The sequence below is a fragment of the Leopardus geoffroyi genome, chromosome B3, assembly GCF_018350155.1.
Source record: "Leopardus geoffroyi isolate Oge1 chromosome B3, O.geoffroyi_Oge1_pat1.0, whole genome shotgun sequence".
NCBI classification, from domain to species: Eukaryota; Metazoa; Chordata; class Mammalia; order Carnivora; family Felidae; genus Leopardus; species Leopardus geoffroyi.
Window position 1 is genome coordinate 113,787,016 of NC_059337.1, and position 18,846 is coordinate 113,805,861.

General features: G+C 43.0%; 1 protein-coding gene across 4 annotated transcripts in view; it reads right to left on the bottom strand.

Annotated features, from left to right (window-relative positions):
• ZFYVE26 (zinc finger FYVE-type containing 26) overlaps nt 1–18,846 on the bottom strand; it is an 84,125-nt gene that overhangs the window by 4,946 nt on the left and 60,333 nt on the right. For 2 of the 4 annotated variants that reach the window (XM_045451374.1, XM_045451373.1), the window contains exons 37-42: nt 18,582–18,781; nt 17,603–17,744; nt 17,251–17,310; nt 15,874–16,056; nt 15,032–15,076; nt 10,081–12,396 (exon numbers count right to left, since the gene is read on the bottom strand). In XM_045451374.1, coding sequence (XP_045307330.1) covers nt 12,193–12,396; nt 15,032–15,076; nt 15,874–16,056; nt 17,251–17,310; nt 17,603–17,744; nt 18,582–18,781 — 834 coding nt within the window. In that variant the 3' untranslated portion in view covers nt 10,081–12,192. Of the gene's footprint in view, nt 1–10,080; nt 12,397–15,031; nt 15,077–15,873; nt 16,057–17,250; nt 17,311–17,602; nt 17,745–18,581; nt 18,782–18,846 lie in introns of those variants that run through there. The other 2 variants (XR_006705122.1, XR_006705123.1) reach the window with 2 other exon arrangements.

Genomic DNA, 18,846 nt, shown 5'->3' on the forward strand with positions numbered 1-18,846 from the left:
TAAAATAAATAGATAATAAAAAAATAACACACCAGAAATAACGTTAAAACTCAAGTGATATTGGTAAACATGTGTAATGCAGGCCAGGTATACTGGGAAATAGGCTTTGAGATGGACATTAGCACACAGGGAGCTTGCTGGGAGTATTCTTGGGAACAATAACCATGGGGTGTAATGGAAACAGGGCTGGGCAGAGGGTGGAGTGGAACAGTGGTGCAGTCACAACAAAGGCTTAGACGATCCTAAACCCACAGGGGGCTCTGGAACTGAGTTATCTTGGATTGAGGAAAGAAGGGTGGCCTTTATAGACCCACACTGCCCAGTTACTGGATGTGGACAGCTTCCAGGGAGAGGACATAACCTGGGCAAGGTGGCTCTTTCTGATGAGGGTAAGTTCTAGAGAGAGAGAGACTCAGCTGAGAGCTGTTAGCTGCCAACACTCTCAGCTTCTGGGGTATAGGTGTTTCATTTCTGAAGCGGGGAATCTGGTTGGCATGCCACGGCATCTGCTGCAGTGACAGATGTATATCAGATACAAAAGTGGTAGCCATATTATATAAAGAACTTTTACTTCTCAATAAGAACAAGATAGAATACCTGACAGAGTACTTTCAGAAGATATAAACAGGAGGGGGGCACCTGGTTGGTTCAGTCAGTAGAGCATATGACTCTTGGTGTTGACGTCATGAGTTCAAGCCCACATTTGGCATAGAGATTACTTAAAAAAAAAAAATAAAAGAAATGTATTTAAAAAAAGATATAAGCAAGGGGCACCCTGGGTGGCTCAATCGGTTAAGTGTCCAACTTTGGCTCAGGTCATGATCTCACAGTTTGTGAGTTCGAGCCCGGTGTCAGGCTCTATGCTGACAGTTCAGAGCCTGGAGCCTGCTTCGGATTCTGTGTCTCCTTCTCTCTCTGCCCCTCCCCGACTTGTGCTCTGTTTCTCTCTGTCTCTCAAAAATAAATAAATGTAAAAAAAAAATTAAAAAAAAAAAGATATAAGCAGGAAATTCACAGAAGAAATAAAAATGGCCAGGGGCGCTTGGGTGGCTCAGTTGGTTAAGCATCTGCCTTTGGCTCAGGTCATGATCTCACAGTTTGTGGGTTCTCACAGTCTGTGAGATCTCACAGTCTGTGCTGACAGCTCAGAGCCTGGAGTCTGCTTCAGATTCTGTGTCTCATCTCTCTCTCTCTCTGCCCTGCCCTGCTCGTGCTCTGTCTCTGTCTCTCAAAAATGAATAAATGTTAAAAAAAGAAATTAAAAAAAAAAAGAAATAAAAATGGCCAATGTATCTTAGTAGTTATCAGGCAACTACAAATTAAAACAATAACAGTATCATTTTTCAATAGATTGTCAAAAAGGACAGAGCTTAGCCAATGTTGATAAAAGTCTAGGAAATAGGTATTTTTATATACTGCTGATATGAGTGGAAGAAATGGTGAAGCCATTTCTACTCAGAAAATTCTGCTTCTTAGTATCTATAGTAACATTAGTGTATATATGCAAAGAGGCATTTTTTTGTACTAGCAAAAAGTTGGAAACAATCTAAGTGTCCAATTGGGGAAAATTAATCTTTGATACAATCATACAATGGGTATTAGTATACTTGCTTTTGGGATAACTACTCCAAAAATAATTATATTAAAAATTATACACACACATATATACATACAGACATGAGTTATTGGCTACATTGGTGAATAGGAGAATGATGAATGTGTGCAGGTGATAAGATTTATATTTAAAGATTACACACATATAACATGATACCATATATTTTCTGTGGGTGCATATGTAAGTTTGTAAAAGCACAGAAAAAGGTCTAAAATAATGTCTAATGAATACAAAAGAGGTTGCCCTGGGAAGGATTGATAGAACATACATTTCATTTAAAAAAAAAAACCAGAATATTTTACTTGGAAATTAGAAATTAATGATTTCCTGCTGGTGGGAATGCAAATTAGTGCAGCAGAGTATGGAGTTCCTGAAACACTTAAAAATAGAACTACCAAAAAACAAAACAAAACAAACTGCTATATAATCCAGCAATTCTACTTCTGAGTATTTATGTGAAAACAGAAACACTCATTCAAAATGGTATATGCACCCCTATGTTCATTGCAAGATTATTTACAATAGCCAAGACACGGAAGCAACCCAAGTGTCCACAGATAGATGAATGAATAAAGAGGTGGTGTATACATACAGAGTGGACTATTACTCAGCTATAAAAAGAATGAAATGTTGCCATCTGTGACAACACTGACAGACCTGGAGGATATTATGCTAAGTAAAATAAGTCAGAGAAAGATAAATACCGTATGATTTTGCTTGTATGTGCAAACTAAAAAACAAAATAAATAAACTAACAAAACAGAAACAGACTCAGATGGGGCGCCTGGGTGGCTCAATCAGTTAAACGTCCAATTTCAGCTCAGGTCATGATCTCAGTTTGTGGGTTCGAGCCCCGTGTCAGGCTCTGTGCTGACAGCTCAGAGCCTGGACCCTGCTTCGGATTCTGTCTCCCTCTCTTTCTGTCCCTCCCCCTCTCTCTGTCCCTCCCTTGCTTGTGCTCTCTCTTTCTCTCTCAAAAGTAGACATAAAAAAATTAAAAAAAAAAAAGAAAAAAAAGAAACAGACTCAGGTACAGAGAACTATCTAGTGGTTACCAGAAGGAGGTGGGCAGGTGGGGGGGAAGATGAGTGAAATAGGTGAAAGAGATAAAAAGGCAAAAACTTCCAGTTATAAAACAAATAAACAATGAGGATTTAACGTACATCATAGGGAATATAGTCAATAATATGTAACAACTTTGTATGGTGGCAGATGGTAGCTATCCTTATCACCGTGACCACTTCTTAATGTATATAAATGTTGAATCACTGTTGCACACTTGAAAATAATATTACACGTCAACTATACACTAATGAGTAAAAATTAATACTTTCAGTAGACACTGTGGGCTGCCACTGTATCTGTGACTGGTGTTGACTGATTAACTCATTGTGGTGTTCTCAACCCTAGGTGTATTTAAAATTTTTTTTAAATTATTTTTTTAATGTTTATTTTTGAAAGACAGAGAGACAGAGAGACAGAGAGCAAGTGGGGAGGGGCAGAGAAAGAGGGAGACATAGAATCTGAAGCAGGCTCCAGGCTCTGAGCTGTTAGCACAGAGCCTGAGGCAGGGCTTGAACCCACAGATCGTGAGATCATGACCTGAGCCAAAGTTGGACACTCAACCTACTGAGTCACCCAGGCTAGGCGCCCAACCCTAGGTGTATTTTAAAACATAAAATGCCAATGCCTAGGTCTTACCTCAGAGATTCATATTTAATTGTTGTATTCTTGGGCAAAGGTCCTTGGACTGCTGGTCCAAGGCAATCATGGCGATCACAATTCCTTTGGAAGTAATTAGTTATGGAAAAGGCATGTGACTCAATCATGGCCCATGGGATATGGAAGGATACTTATTGGTAACTTCTGGTAGAGGCTTCCACATTGACCAAAAAGTGAGACACAGGAAGAAATTTTTTGTCTTCTTCTATTGGATGTTGTCATGGCTGAATATGATATCTGAACCCACTGCAATTATCTTGAGTCACGAGTGGAGCTGAGGTGGTCCAAAGACTAAGCTCACATGCTGAGAATGGTTGAGGGAAAGGTGGAAAGGACCTGGGGTGCTAATGATAAATTAGTGAGTCACGGAATTAACCAAGTCTGGAACTATCCTCCCTTGTGACTTATTGTTATAGGACACAACAAATGGTCTTTATTGTTGAAATCTATGTCCTGATACAACATTATTGTGTTGGGCCCTATAAAAATGCTAATGTTCTGCCAGTTTTTCCTTTTTTTTTTTTTAGAAGGCTTTGTGCCCAGTGTGGAGCCCAGTGTGGGGCTTGAGCTCACAACCCTGAGATCGAGACCTGAGCTGAGATCAAGGGTTGGATGCTTAAATGGTTGAACTCATCAAGGTGCTCCAAATTCTGTCATTTTTTACATATATTCCCCCCATCATTACTCCTGACCTAAGGCAGATGTCTTCCTGACCTACTTTCATCGCCTCCAATTTCCTTACTGGTAAAGTGACATTTTGACTCTGCTTTCAGTATATTTTTCTCCACTCCACAGATCTGTCATTTTTCACTAACTTCAGTCTCAACAAGGTTAATTAATCTAACATCCTAGTACAGAGTCTCAGTAGTTGTGGCTATAATACTTTCACAGGTGTTTATCCAAGTTTTAGTTTGTGTATAATCTATTTTTTCTACATATGGATATATGATATCTCTTAACCAAAACAATCAGCTGAGAAGATCAAAGAACATGACATACAACTTGTTCTGATAGGAGGAGTAGATTAACTGCTGTAACAAACAATGCTAATCTTTTCTGGATTAATACAATAAAAACTTATTTCTTATTCATTTCACATTCCAATGGGGTGAAAGTGAGGGGTGGCTCTGCTCCACCTGGCTTTCATCTCAATAAAATCACTAATTATGTTGTTGTAATCATCCAATATTTTATGTTCTAGTGGAAGTTATTATTAGTTACCTAAAGAATTTAAAAAATACAAAATGTAATTGTATTTAAAATCAATGCAATTTAAATATGCTTTCATGAAAATGTAAATTAAAGAAATGCAAAAATAAAAATTACTTTAAATGTCTTACGTTATTTTCTTCTAGAATATTTAAATTATATACCAAAATTAAAGGGCAAAATACAGTATAGCTATGAATATCAACATTTTAAATACAGTTTATTTAAGTAAAGCTAAATCTTTAAGCTTTTGAAAATTTAATTCTATGCTTCGAATTCTTTGTCTCCCTCTCTGTCCCTTCCCATTCTTACTCTGTCTCTTTCTCAAAAATAAATAAACGTTAAAAAAAATTTTTTTTTTAAAGAAAATTTAATTCTATGAATTTTTATAAAAATAAAACTATTCAAGATTCTGGGGCACCTGGTTCAGTGGAGTAAGCGTCCAACTTTGGCTCAGATTATGATCTCACAATTCATAAATTGGAGCCCTGCATTGGGCTCTCTGCTGTCAACACAGGGCCCACTTTAGATCCTCTGTCCCCCTCTCACTCCACCTCTTTCCTGCTCATTCCCTCTCTCTCTCTCAAAACAAACTAAAAGAAAACAAAACACTATTCAATGTCCATTTTGTTGCCAGTGTAAACAATGGGTATTATACTTCATTCTTGTTTCCTCTACACCCACACATCTATCAATTTAAAGGTAAAATGAATTGTTTATTATTTAGCTTCCAGATACAAGTGTTGCAAACATACACACATTGGAATATGAAGAGATAAGAAAAAATACACCCAGCACTACTGAAAATGATACCCATTTTTTAAATGTTTATTCATTTTGGAAAGAGAGACAGAAAGAGAGAGAGTGGGGGAGGGGCAGACAGAGATGGAGACACAGAGCTCAAAGCAAACTCCATGCTGTCAGTGCAGACCCAGACCCAGGCTTGAACTCACAAACTGTGAGATCATGACCTAAGCCAAAGCCGAAGTTGGATGCTTAACCAACTGAGCCACCCAGGTGCCCCAATACCCATTTTAATGCAAGCATCTCTAATACTCATGCTGAGAAACAATGTGCCCAATTGGCCTTTATTGTCCCCAGTTGCTTCCTCTGTTCAAATCCTTCCCGAACTCTGAAGCAGCCATGACTTGTTTCCCTGGGGGCTTTTATAGTGTTCAGCACGAGAGCTTATCTTGAGGGTGTCAAGTTGTGTTAAGTCTGAACTAAGCACCAGAGCCCAAGTAACAGAGATGTCCATACATTCGGAAATAAATTTACTGCTTTTTTAAAATTTTATTATTATTTTTTTAATGTTTATTTATTTTTGAGAGACAGAGAGAGACAGAGCACAAGTGGGGAAGGAGCAGAGAGAGAGGGAGACACAGAATCCGAAGCAGGTTCCAGGCTCTGAGCTGTCAGCACAGAGCCTGACGAGGGGCTTCAACTCATGAACTGCAAGATTAAGACCTGAGCCGAAGTTGGTGCTTACGCTTAACTGACTGAGCCACCCAGGCGCCCCATAAATTTACTGCTTTTATGTGTGTTTTTGTGAAATGTAGGGCTTTTAAAAGTGCGTGACTGAGAAGAAGCCCTTCTTGCCGGGGTCTAAGGGCACTACTGTTCACATAGCTCTGAGATGGGCACTGGCAGTCCAGCTCTGGGAATTCTCAAAAAAGAGGTCCCTTTCATATGCCAGGGCCCCTGTCTACCATAGAGGTTTAATTTCAATCTGGCATGAAAGAAAGATCGAGTGTTTACTGAACATATGAGACGTGTGCCTCATAAAGTGTTTGAGAGAGTGTGATCAGACAGGACGTAACTAACTCAGATAGCGTCATGATACTGTAGGAGGGTGATAATCGTGGGTGCCTATGGGTTGCCCAAAGCACCAGTGTTTCAAAGTGTGCTGTATGTCCACGCAGACTCAGTTTCTTGACTTCCTCAGCTCTGATCTTCTCCACTCCTCTTTAGTCTCCCTTTCCCATGACAAGGACCACACCTGGACACCTTGTCAACACATGAACTTGCCGCTCCTCTGATAGGTTACCTTCCAACATCCCAACCACAACTTCCTTCTCCAGCTCCCCTTGCCAATTCCCCTGTCCCATTATCACGCCGATCTGGCAAAAGCCAAGCCTGGAAGAATCCAACTCTCCAATTTCTATATGCTACTGGAGGACATCACTCAACCTGGCAGGACCACCAGATCATCAATTGCTGGTCATCAGTGCCAGCTGACTTCAGTGCTACCTGATCACTTGTTCCCCCACAGTAAAGGATGGATCCATGGAAGCTTAGATAACTTGTGGGACCACCTTTAAGAAGAGAATACAAAATTACAGACACAAAATTTGGTACAAAAAGGGATGTTGATTTAGAATGAAAAAAAAGGGAAAAAACCCCCAACAAACCCAAACCATAAGCCATGGGAATTTAAGGTCCTCTGAGACCTCTTTAGGCAATTTACTAGCAATACTCGCATAAAAATGCTAACAGAAACCTGTCCCTCTACCCCCTAGCCCACAATACAACTCTCAGTGACTCCTTTACTCACAGAGGCCCACATAAGCTTCAAAAACGTCACAGTATACTGCCTCTGAGCTCACAACACACACATAGTTCATGTCTTCTCTAACTTCTCAAGTTACTCAACCCACCAGCAAACCTGAGCTCTTAACAGGTGATTTTTCCTCTGACTTCATAGAGAACATGGAAGCCATTAGTCATAAACTCCCTCCTTCTGCTACCAAACCAGCAAACTTGTCTGTATCCCACTCATATTTTTTTCCTTTCCACCTTCTACAGCAGAAGAGGTGTCTCTCCATCCATTTAAAAATCTTCATATTGTGATTTTTAAAAAATTTTATTTGAGAGCAAAGAGAGTATTCGAGCGAGCAGAGGAGGAGCAGAGAGAGAGAGGGAGAGAGAGAGACTCTTAAGCAGGCTCCACGCTCAGCATGGTGCCTGATGTGGGGTTTGATCTCATGACCCTGGGATCATGACCTGAGCTAAAATCAGACTCAATCAACTGAGCCACCCAGGCGACCTGTGAATTTTTCTTAACAGTTGTCTCCTAGTTTATCAAAGATAGAGTTTCTGTTTGGAAGTATGTTTGTTTACAGTTTGTTTCTCCTTGACTCTTTGGAGGTGGTTTTCAAGAGTAAAAAGAGCCATGTGGAAACTGGAAGTCAACACTTACTTCCTTGACTTCTATAACCTCCATTCTCCTGGTTTTCCTCCTCCCTCTGGGATCTCTTGCCCAGTTGCTCCTCCTTTGTCTGCCTCTTAGATCATAGATTTCCTTAGGCCACCATCAGATCATTCATTTATTTATATATATTTTTAATGTTTATTTACTTGTTTTTGAGGTATTTGAGGTATTTATTTTTGAGGTAAGTATCTAAATGTTTGGATGAGGAGGGTGAATAGTCAATACAGAGAAACCCTGAGGTTGCTAACCCTGGCAGCATGCATAATGGTAATAACAGTAATACCAATATTCATCAAAGGAGGAAGATCAGGTTTGTAGGTGGAATAGAATGTGTTCCATTTTGGACTTGATATTTTTAGTTACAGGTTAGCCACGTGGGTGACTTCAAGAAGCAATCAAAAGGCAGGTGTGATGTGGAAAGGAGTTAAGAGGGACAAATTTGGTTTAGAACTCAGCCAACCAAGATGACTGCTGAAGTTATGGGATGGTATGGGAGAGTATTAAATGTCAAGAGAGAATGGATAGAACTTTGAAGAATTTTAGCCTTTAAGTGGCATGAAGAGGAAGTATAGCCCGAGAAGCAAATAATTTGTAGAGGAAATGGCACTTAAAATGAGCCTGAAGAAAGGGTTTTGATAATGGCAGACCAGAGACTGGTAGGTGGTGAAAGAAATAACAACATGAAGAAATGGAACAGGAAAGGATTCCACCGGAGAAGCCTTTTGGTAATCACATGTGGAATGAATTTGTTGTAAAAGAACTGGAAGTTTTAATGGGTCAGTCACCATTATTACTGTAGAAGAGAGGATGATGACCAAGAAAAGGCCATAACCTTTGGGTTATGTGACTATTGATATTTGGTTGCTTGGGTATGAAGAGAGTCTAATAGCATTTGACCTGCTTTGTTTAAGCTCCAGCCAAAGATATCTGGTAACTCTGGAGTGTCTCAGGTTTCTAAACATAGTCTGTGGTCCCATATCCTAGATTTAGATTGGGTGTTCTAATTATCTGTGTTGTGACACATCTTTGTGCCATGTCCATAACAGATAGTTTTCAGGTCCACTTTCATCAGTTTTTATTTGTTGTGTTTGTTTCTGAAGTTGCTGTTGTTGTTTTTCTTTAAAGAGAAATTCGAGGAGATAAGTTTCTGGAGAAAGGAGATAACGGCAGCAACGTTAAAGTCCATGGCTCAAGCATTATACTGCAAACACACGCTCTAAGAGGATGGCAAGAAAACAAGCTAAATTTGAGTTCTACTTTCTGCAAAGACCCTATGCTTGGTTTTGAAGATTCATAATTTGGTTGACATTAAAAAGACACACACAGTTTGAAAAATGACGAATAGCTTTAAAAAACTTTTCAGAGTACCAAATTTTTCATTTACCAGACTGGCAAAGAGCTACAAAGTTTGGGTGTGAGACAAGGGTGTGAGAAAGCAGGCTCTGTCCTATATAATGCTGGTGGGAGAGTTTAATTGGTATGATCTCTTTGGAAGACAGCCGGCAATATCTGCCAAATGCACATATCCTCTGACCTAGGCTATTCTTTTTCTTTTTTATGTATTTTAAAATGTTTATTTATTTTTGAGAGAGAGAGAGAGAGACAGAGCGTGAGTGGGAGAGGGGCAGAGAGACAAGGAGACACAGAATCAGAAACAGGCTCCAGGCTCTGAGCTGTCAGTACAGAGCCCAACGTGGGGCTCAAACTCAAAAGCCATGAGATCATGGCCTAAGCTGAGGTCAGATGCTTAAGTGACTGAGCCACCCAGGCACCCCTGACCCAGGGTATTCTGGACGAGATAATTCACTGCAGCATAATTTGTAGTGGTGAAATATGGCAATGACCTAAAATACCCAACAGACAATGGTTAAATAATTTTGGCATATCTTTATATGGCCATGGAATACTTTAGTCATTGCTGTTTGTTTATGCAATAAAATAGCTCTGGAACTATACATTAGAAACTGGTAACAATGATGGCCTCTGGGAAGGCACTGGGCTGAGGGGCCAGGAATGGGAGGGACTTTTCACTTACCATTTACACCTGATGAATGTATAACCTATTTCTACCTACAAACCCAACTGAAGGAAAAAAGTTTTCTGGTGGTAGAGAGTACACTCACAGTTTTGAACACATTGGAAACTTGAGATAAATTCTAACCAAAGAGTCATTAGTTATGATGGGAATCATTTTGAGAAAGTTCAAGAATTGAAGGCCATCTGAGCTTCCCCACCCACGTTTTCTTTTCACACAGAACACAAAGCAAAAAGGAAGGGAAGGGTAAGAGCGAGACATCACAAAACAGTCATGAAGGCAAGAAACTGGTAGGACAGATACTTTATTGTGGCTTGCTTGTAGTAAAACATTCAACCCTTCAACATGTACTTTTTTTTCCCTGGAGACCATAGCGTGATGCTCAAAGGCCTTTAGCGTCATCTTATGTCAGTCTAGTCAATGGTTACCTATTTTATAGTTCAACTAATTAGAGGAAAAAGTCAGAAAAATCTGGTTTTAACATCCCAAATTAAGGGCTGCAAGATTTGCAACCCATTCATATAAAGTGCTTATGTTCAGTGCAAAGAGGGCAGACTTAGAAGGACAAGCGGATGCCAGGGAATGATGTTTCCTGGAAGACAGATGCATTGTGTGACTCGAAGAAGGAAAAGCCACTTGACTTGTTAAACCTCCCCCAAAAGAGATCTAATATTTTCTTTGAAGCTTCTCTTCTCTACAGGACCAAAACTTTGAATCTGACAGATGCCCATGATGGTTATTTTTTTACTACCAAAAAACCTGGTTCAGAAAGAAATCCACAGGGTCTAAGCACCAGAGATACTGACTTTGGCTTCCAGTTCCTGTTTGTTTCAGCAGCAGATGTGAGATCAACAGACTGAGCTCTGGCTGGTGGGAGGCTCAGAGCTGCAGCTTTTTCTTAGGGCCCTCACTTGCAAATCCAAGTCATTGAGTACAACAGACCCTTTTAAAATCATGTCTGGGGGTGCCTGGGTGGCTCAGTTGGTTGAGTGTCCGACTTCGGCTCAGGTTATGATCTCACGGTCTGAAAGCTCGAGCCCCGGATTGGGCTCTGTGCTGACAGCTCAGAGCCTGGAGCCTGCTTCGGATTCTCTGTCTTCCTCTCTCTCTGCCCCTCCCCCACTCATGCGTGCACGCTCTCTCTCTCTCTCTCTCTCTCTCTCTCTCTCTCTCTCCCTCTCTCTCTCTCTCTCTCAAAAATAAAATAAAACATTAAAAAAAAAATCATATCTGGTGTGGGAACACAAGCCAGTGCATATTAAAGGAGTACTTCACCTGGTTTTCCATCAACTGGACAGGACCATTTCATCATCCCCTTGTTCTGACTCTTTGCAGGCCCAAACCCTGATTCCCTCTGTGAAGACAGAGAAGTGTACTGCCTTCTCAAGGACCCTAGGCCTCTATGTATTCACCCTGTGGTCCTGATGAGACTGTAGAGAAGCAGGACAGAAGAGGAAGTGGATTCCTGACCATTTTAAGGAGCACAAACAGGCTGTTAACTCAAACAGGTAGTCTAGCCATTTTAGGGCTAGGATCTTGGCTACCATTTCTCTCCCCAGACTCTCTAAGAGGGAGCCACATTCTCTCTTTCCTGCAGGGATATTCACAAAAGCCAGCTCTGTGCTTGTAAGCAAGCCCCCTGCATTCTTTTTGGAGAGGTTCCCCTTTGTTTCCCCACAGCATGAATGCGATGGTGCCCCTCTGCTGGTGAGTGGGGCTCTGGCCCCCTCACTGTCTGCACCCACAGCTTTCAGACGCCAGCACCTGAGGACGCTTCTGTTCAGACTACCTTCCAGAGACTCATGGTTACTCCTTGTGCTTGTGAGAGGGCACACTCGGAAGTTTTATTCCACAGGTAGCACTTGCCCCTCGCCATCTCTGAATTTTGGGGAGAGAAGGAAGAAAAGAGGCAATCCTTCTGGTGCTGCTCTATAATTCTCTGTAAAACCCTTCTAGTTCTGAGGAGCCATTGAGCATCTCCACACGGAGGGAACTGTGTACAAAGAGGATGACCCGGGTTAAGAACCAAAACGCAGGGAAGGTGTGCAGACTGGCAGAAGTCTAAAGTAAAGTGCCTCTTTTTGGTGGGGAAGAGTTTTGTTTGTTCAGAAATGCTTAGGCGTAAACATGAGTGCACAGAAGTGTGCACACACACTTACTCACGCTGAGGTAGAAAGAACTGGCCATCTCCGGACGAACACGTAGATCCCACAGTTTGACAGAAACATGGCACTTGCGTGGCGTGAAAGGTCCTATCCTTGCCCAAGGTGGCAAGTAGGGTCCGATCCAGCTCTTTCCGACCTGGGGCAGAGCCGGGGAAGTCCCACTGCACAGGAGGGGAGAGGTAGAGATCATCTCCATCTCTCCTATTCTATAGTAGTCAGGCCTCGCTGCACACGGTCACTTTCTGGAGCCTGAGCTGTGGGTGCTCCGGGTGTGGCTCGTCAGAAGCCACTGGGTGCAGATGTCTTGCACTACTGCATCCCCGCTGCTCCTGGCAGCCTGCTGCACCTGCTGGACAAGGGCTGCAGCCCGTGAGTGTTCTTGCTTCACGGCAACCAAGTAGGCAGAACGCAGTTTGCAACACGTCAGGTAGGCCTGAACCTGGCAATTGGGCATAAGAGACAGCCAAGAGGAAACCATCACCAAGGCTGAAGCGACACACACACAGCTGCGTCAGAGAGCTTGGCGGACAAGAGCACTTCTCACCTACCAAATTAAAGATTGGGTTCTTGTCTTTCATTACATCGTAGCAACTCTTCAAATATTCCAGATGTTAACCTATTACACTGTTATTTTATAATTATTACAAGTAACCTAAAAATTTCAAAAAGAAGAAAAGCAGGCAGGCAGAATCTGGTCTCTGTCTCTTCCTTCTGAGGCCCTCCTCCTCACTATCCTGGGCTCTCCAGCTTCCTGCTAGCTTCAGGGTCAGCACTGGGTCAGCACTGTCATTGACAAGTTATGATTTGATAGTTGTTTGGGTGATTATCTGATGTCTGTTTCCTTGACTAGATTGTAAGTCCCATGAGGCCAGGAATAGTGTCTGCTTTTTCTACTTCTTGTACTCCTGGTGCCTAGCACGTGGCCTGGCATTGGCAGGTGTTCAATAAACATGCATTAAGTGAATGATTGAATGAATGAATGAATGAGCCATCATATCTCTCCCTTACGATGGGCACAAAGATTCTTCCTTCACTATTTTTTGGTTTTAACCTGCTGAATTTAAAATCTTGTAATAGGAAGTTCAGGGATGAACACGTATACACACACACACACACACACACACACACACACACACACACAGTTAGAAAAGGGCTAATTAAGGGATAATCTCACACTGACTTGACTTTTGCTGTTTGGATCAGAAGCGTCTCAATTTCAGGTGTGAGGGGTGGTCTCTCCTGCACTCTGGAGACCCTCCATCTCACAAATCCTCAGGTTAATGGAGACTAGAGCCCACACCTTCCCGGGCCCCGAGCTCACCAGCACATCCCTGGTTTGCCAGTGTGCTACGCCAGCCAATAGCAAGACCCTAACGAGTTGTCTCAGCTTTTACTAACAGCTGACTTTTTGCTGTGACAGTCCCTCTTGGTGGTTGGAGGGGACTCTTCTCTCTTCATATTTCATCTTCCATCTTTTTTGTCTTGGTCACTGAAGTCTTTCTATCTTTCTATCTTTCTATCTGAAGCTCAGCTACAGATAATTTGCTAAAGCTAGAAGATATCCAATATTCTCTAGGCTCACAAGTGATCATGATCAAGTCCTGCTGTTTGGGTATCTACCTGCTACCCCATGATGTTCACTCTCACCCAGGCCTTTGGCTCTACTTAGCACCTATGTATGTTAAACACAGTATCATAAGTTGTCAGGCAACATTCATACCTATAGGAAGAGGGCATTTTTGCCAGACAGTCTGGAATAGGAACTGAATAAGGCTGGTTTTTCGCAAGACCTTGGCCTAAGATCACTTAAGTGAATTAGAGTAAGTGCTAAGAAAAAAAAAAAAAACCCTGAAAAAGAACAACTGCCTAGATTTTAATGCATGTCTTTCCCAGGGCAAAGCCTCTGTCCTGCTGAGGGGGAGGCTCACTGAAGGCTTGGAAAAGGTCTGCAGTCTGGGTATCTGGCCTGGCTGCTGGATTCTCATTATGATTCTGAAATAGTAATTCTCCACAATTCAGAATATCAGAATCCTATCCTATATGAGGTCATCTGGATGTTGCATGCATAAATGAAGAAATGCTAAGAACATAGTCTTTCTAATCCCTCAGCTGAAGAAGGCCTGGTAAATTCAGTACAGGGACTAGCAAAACTGCCATGGGAAGCAGTTCTGTGGTTGTATAAGAAGCCATGTGCCTGAGGGGTGCATGGGTGGCTCAGTCAGTTGGACATTCAGCTGAGGTCTCATGACTAGTGAGTTTGAGCCATGTGTTTTAGCCTGCTTAGGATTCTGTGTCTCTGTCTCTGCCCCTCCCCCATTCATACTTTGTCTCTCTCTCTCTCTCAAAAATAAACATTTAAAAAAATTAAAGGAAAAAAAAAGCCATGTGCCTGACATTAGTTTTCTTCACAAGGGACTCAGCTGCCAGATTTTCTCACTGCTAGCGGCCAGGGCAGTCTGGCTTGGTTTTCCTATGCCTCTCCTGGCCTGTGGGACTTCCTCTGGATGGCAGACAGATTAGATTAGCCTGTAGTTAGGCACAAATAGGAGTAGTTGGGAGCACTTCTATGCTGGTTGGCACTCCTTGCAAAAGCACTGATTTCCTACTCAACAGGGAAGAGATCACTGACCTCAGGGAAATGGCCTGTTCTGGAGGAGACACTAATGGATATCTGTTGGTCAAGGGTTGGGTGGGGTATCCTTCTTACTGTACAGGGTACCCTTTTCCCTCCAGGATAAATAAATGTCTGCCCACTTTGAGAACCTCATTCAGTCAACCTGAAGACTGATATGAAGGATTTCCTAGGACTCTCTCAGAAAAGCTCTGCATATAAAATGGAGATTCAACAGTAGCCTAGGACATGTTTGTCTTGGGGATAAAGAAATGGGAAGGAAAGGCTCACAGAGTCAGTGTGAGTTCTCCCTCAGTTTTCTGCCTTCTGCACCTCCATCTGGGCCCCAGCTCCATCTCTGGATAACAAAGAAGCTGAGGTACAGGTTTTGTGGGGAGCAAGGGACAAAGGTGAAAAGGTGCTATTCAGGAGCAACACCAGGTTTGGAGAAAATTCTGCTCACCTTGTTGTCATCACTGTGTATTGCCTGGATCAGGACCTCCAGCTCCTGTGCAGAACAGAAATAGCAGTTGTGAGAGGAAGAAGAGTCCCCAGCATGGGAGCTGAGGCCCAATCCAGTCTTAGCCTGGTCATTCTGACTCTTGTTAAACTCTACTACTTCTTCTTCTTCTTCTTCTTTTTTTTTTTTTGAAGATTTCATTTTGTAAGTAATCTCTACACCCAATGTAAGGCTTGAACTTCTTACATCCTCAAGATCAAGAGCCGCGTGCTCCACTGGCTGAGGCAGCCAGGCATCCCTTAAACTCAACTTCTGCTATTAGGGCACCAAAGGAAAGCTAGGGATAACACTAAGCTGGGGAATTGAGGAGAAAGAACAGCTCCCAAAAGGCCTGTTCTTGGCCTTCATGAATGGATGTGGCTTCGTTAACTCCACAAAGAAGCCAGAGGGGGAAAATTTCATAGGCAACATGCTTCAAAGGCCATCTACAGACTCAATCACAGGGAGAAGCTCAATCTACAATCTCAATCTACAATCTACAAGCTCAGTCTACAATCACAGGGAGAAGCTCAAATTGGTCGTCCACAGACATTTCCAGGTGTTGCAAATATTAGACAATAGATATTGAGGGACACCTTCCAGGTATAGAGATTATCAAGAATTTTCTTTTCAGGGAAGGGCTGATTAGGGTGAGGCCATGATTACAGAGGAGTCAGAAACATGAAGGGATCTTACAGAGTTTCAGTACATTATGAGTACATTACGGGGAAAAGAAAAATAAAGAAAGGGATATGAAGACACTGAAACAGATAGAGGGGCAAAGAGGTATAGAAGCGAGAGCGCACCTGGGGTGGAATTCTCTTGAATGCTTCCAAGCAGTTGAGGAGGATGGTGTCCCCATCACTTTTGGCCGCCATGCCTGACTCACTGACACACTTGAGCAGCTGTTGGATTTCACTGTATTTCTCCCTCTCCACCAGCTGCCGGGCAGCTCTGCAGTAGGTTGCTGCAGCATCCAGCTGGAAGTCCTAGAACAGAACACGGAATGATGGCCTTAGGGTAGCAGAGGACATCAGCAAGGGGAAGGAAGGCAATATTTAAAAAGCTCCCACTATGCTTGGTGTAGAAAGCCATACTGATTGTAGTCATGACAAAAAAAAAATCACGTAACAAACAAACAAAAACAAGCAAAAAGTTCCTCTTTGGAATTAGGCAGACATTTAGAAACAACTATAAAAATCATAACCTTGATATCTAAAATAGTATATTTAACTTGCTGCCTGCCATTTTCTGAAAACATTCTAATCCAATTTCCCAATTCGTTCTTTCTCTAATGAGCCACCTTTCTCTTAGGAAAGGGATGATGGGTGTTAGTATTTGCTGCCGTGGACACTTGGTGCTCTATCGAGAGATGCCTCAGTGTTTGGAAACAGACCAGTTCACCAAAGGACTGATTTGCTGGAAACTACCAGATAAACCCTTTAAGTCAGGTCGTGGTCTAGGACAATCCTCACCACAGTCTGGGAGGAGCCGCAGCCCTGCCTGCCCGCCAGGGGTAGCTGCATGTGCAGAGACTTTTCCAACACTGAAATATGTGGAAAAGAAAGGAACCGGTCCGATCATTCACGAAGCCACTGATCCTTGAGACACACAGTGTACTCTTTCCACCCCAGAGAGTGACGGTCCTTAGGGTGTCTGCATGGAACCGTGTGGTGGGGGTGGTCTGTAGAAACTCTGCCCCTGTGGTTTCAGTGCCTGCCCCAGACTCTCTCGAGCGCCGCAGCTGCACCTGTGTCTTCTCACCACAAACAACAGGAAAGGTACTCCTTGAGCCAGCACCTGGGCAGATGGAGTGTGGAGGGGCAGTCCTTGCTGTCTGCGGCTCTTCCTGTTGCACAGGACCATCTCCCCCCACCTGCCACATCCTTCAGCCATGCTCCCTTCAGAGCACAAGCTGGGGCTGCGCAGGGAAACAGCTGTGAGGAGCTGTTCTAGACCTGATAGCTTTTGATGAATCTGTCCTTGGTTACTTGGCTTTTGGCAATGTGTCCTAGAATCTTGAATGTGACTCTGCTCTGTGGTAACCACCTCGACTATATTCATGATGTATATGTAAATCTGCTTTATCTTGGGATAAAAGTTTTCTGAAGAACAATCTCTCATGGAACTGTGGTCAGGTGCTGACTGCTCTCAGAATAAGTCTTGAGTGATTCAAGACATACCTGCAGAACACGGAATGCAATTCCAAAACCATCTTCCACATTTTTCCCTCCTAGCATGACCTGAAAAGGAGAGGGAAATGTGTATAAAGAAGCAATAATTACTGGAGTAGCCCCTCTATCAAGAATAAGGGGCCTCATTTATTCAACAAATATTTGTTGAGACTCTACCAAGCACCAGGCACTAGGGATACAAGAGTAATCAAAATAGATTTGATCTCCAGCCTTCTGTGGCTCATGTCTTAGTGGGAAGGCAGCCATCAAACAAACAACTGAAATACAACTAGATGATGACAATTGTGATAAGCTTCTGAAAGAGAATAGTCTGTGAGAGGTCTGAAACATTCATAGGTACCTTGCAGGCAACATCCATTTTCATGTGGTTATTTCCAAAGAGGGTTGGCAGAGGCAAGGTGGTGATTTGAGAGGTCCCAGCACTTTCACACCGATGTAAGAACCTGGTCACTTCCATCTGCAGCTGAAGTGTGTTCATGTGCCTATGGTGACAGGAGACACATAGTATAGCCTCACGGGGGGCTTCAGGAGGGACTAGGGCTGGGTGACTGAGAAATCATGATAAGATAGCAATGGAAAAGGCGAAAGAAATGATATGGAGAGAGAAGAAATCCAAAATACCCTCTGATCAGTTACAACAAGACAAGATAGGGTGGTCTGGTGCCCTGTACAGACTAACTGCTGCTCCGTGGAACTGGACAAAGTCCAGTCCCTGCATCAGTAAATATTTAGGAAGCACCATGTGCCATGATAACAACAGAGCTCAAGAGAGACATGAACCCTGTCCTCACAGACTTCATAGGCGAGAGGAGAGATGAATAATGAACAAACACACAAAATATCTAGCGACTGGGCCTATGAAGGCAATGAAGGCAGGGTGCAGCATTTACTTTGGATGTTGTGTTGTAAGCAGAGGGAGTGTAATGGGTAAGCAAGTATAAAAACTGAGAGGAGGGAAGGGCTTGGTGTGCAAAGGAGCCCCCAGGAGGCCAGTGTGGCTGTCACTCAGCAAGGGAGAAGGGAGGAGTGTGCGAGGAAGATGGAGATGGGCCAGGCCAACACCTTGAGGACCTCTTACGCCTGCCTACTGGAAGGCATTTGGCATGTAGTCTCATCCCAGTACTTCCCTCACTCTCTTCTATGAGCTCCTCTGTAGGCTTTGCGTGCTTGTACTGCACACTGTCACTCAGGAATGATCCTCTTTAGATGAGTGGTTCTCTTTCAAGGGTTTAGGAATGGACAAGAGCGGCTTCATCGCCAACAGACACTCCTTTCTAGCCGTTCTGCCCACCCTAATTGTTCCCTGAGCCCTGGTCTACCTGGACACATCAGCTGCAGTCATCTTCTTTTGGAAGAAGGTGGTTTTCTTCCTTCTGGTGCTGCGAGAGGTGTCTTGGAGGTAGATCTTCAGGTGGTCCTTGGCCTTAAGCAACCACGAGAGTTTCTCTCCCAGTTCTGTGTAAGTCTTTGCTTTGTGACTGAAGAACCGGATACAGGTCATGGCGGCCCGGACTTGGTCCTATAGGAGGGAAATGAATGTTCAGATCAAGTGAGATCAGGGATATTGGAAGGTGGGGCTGTTAG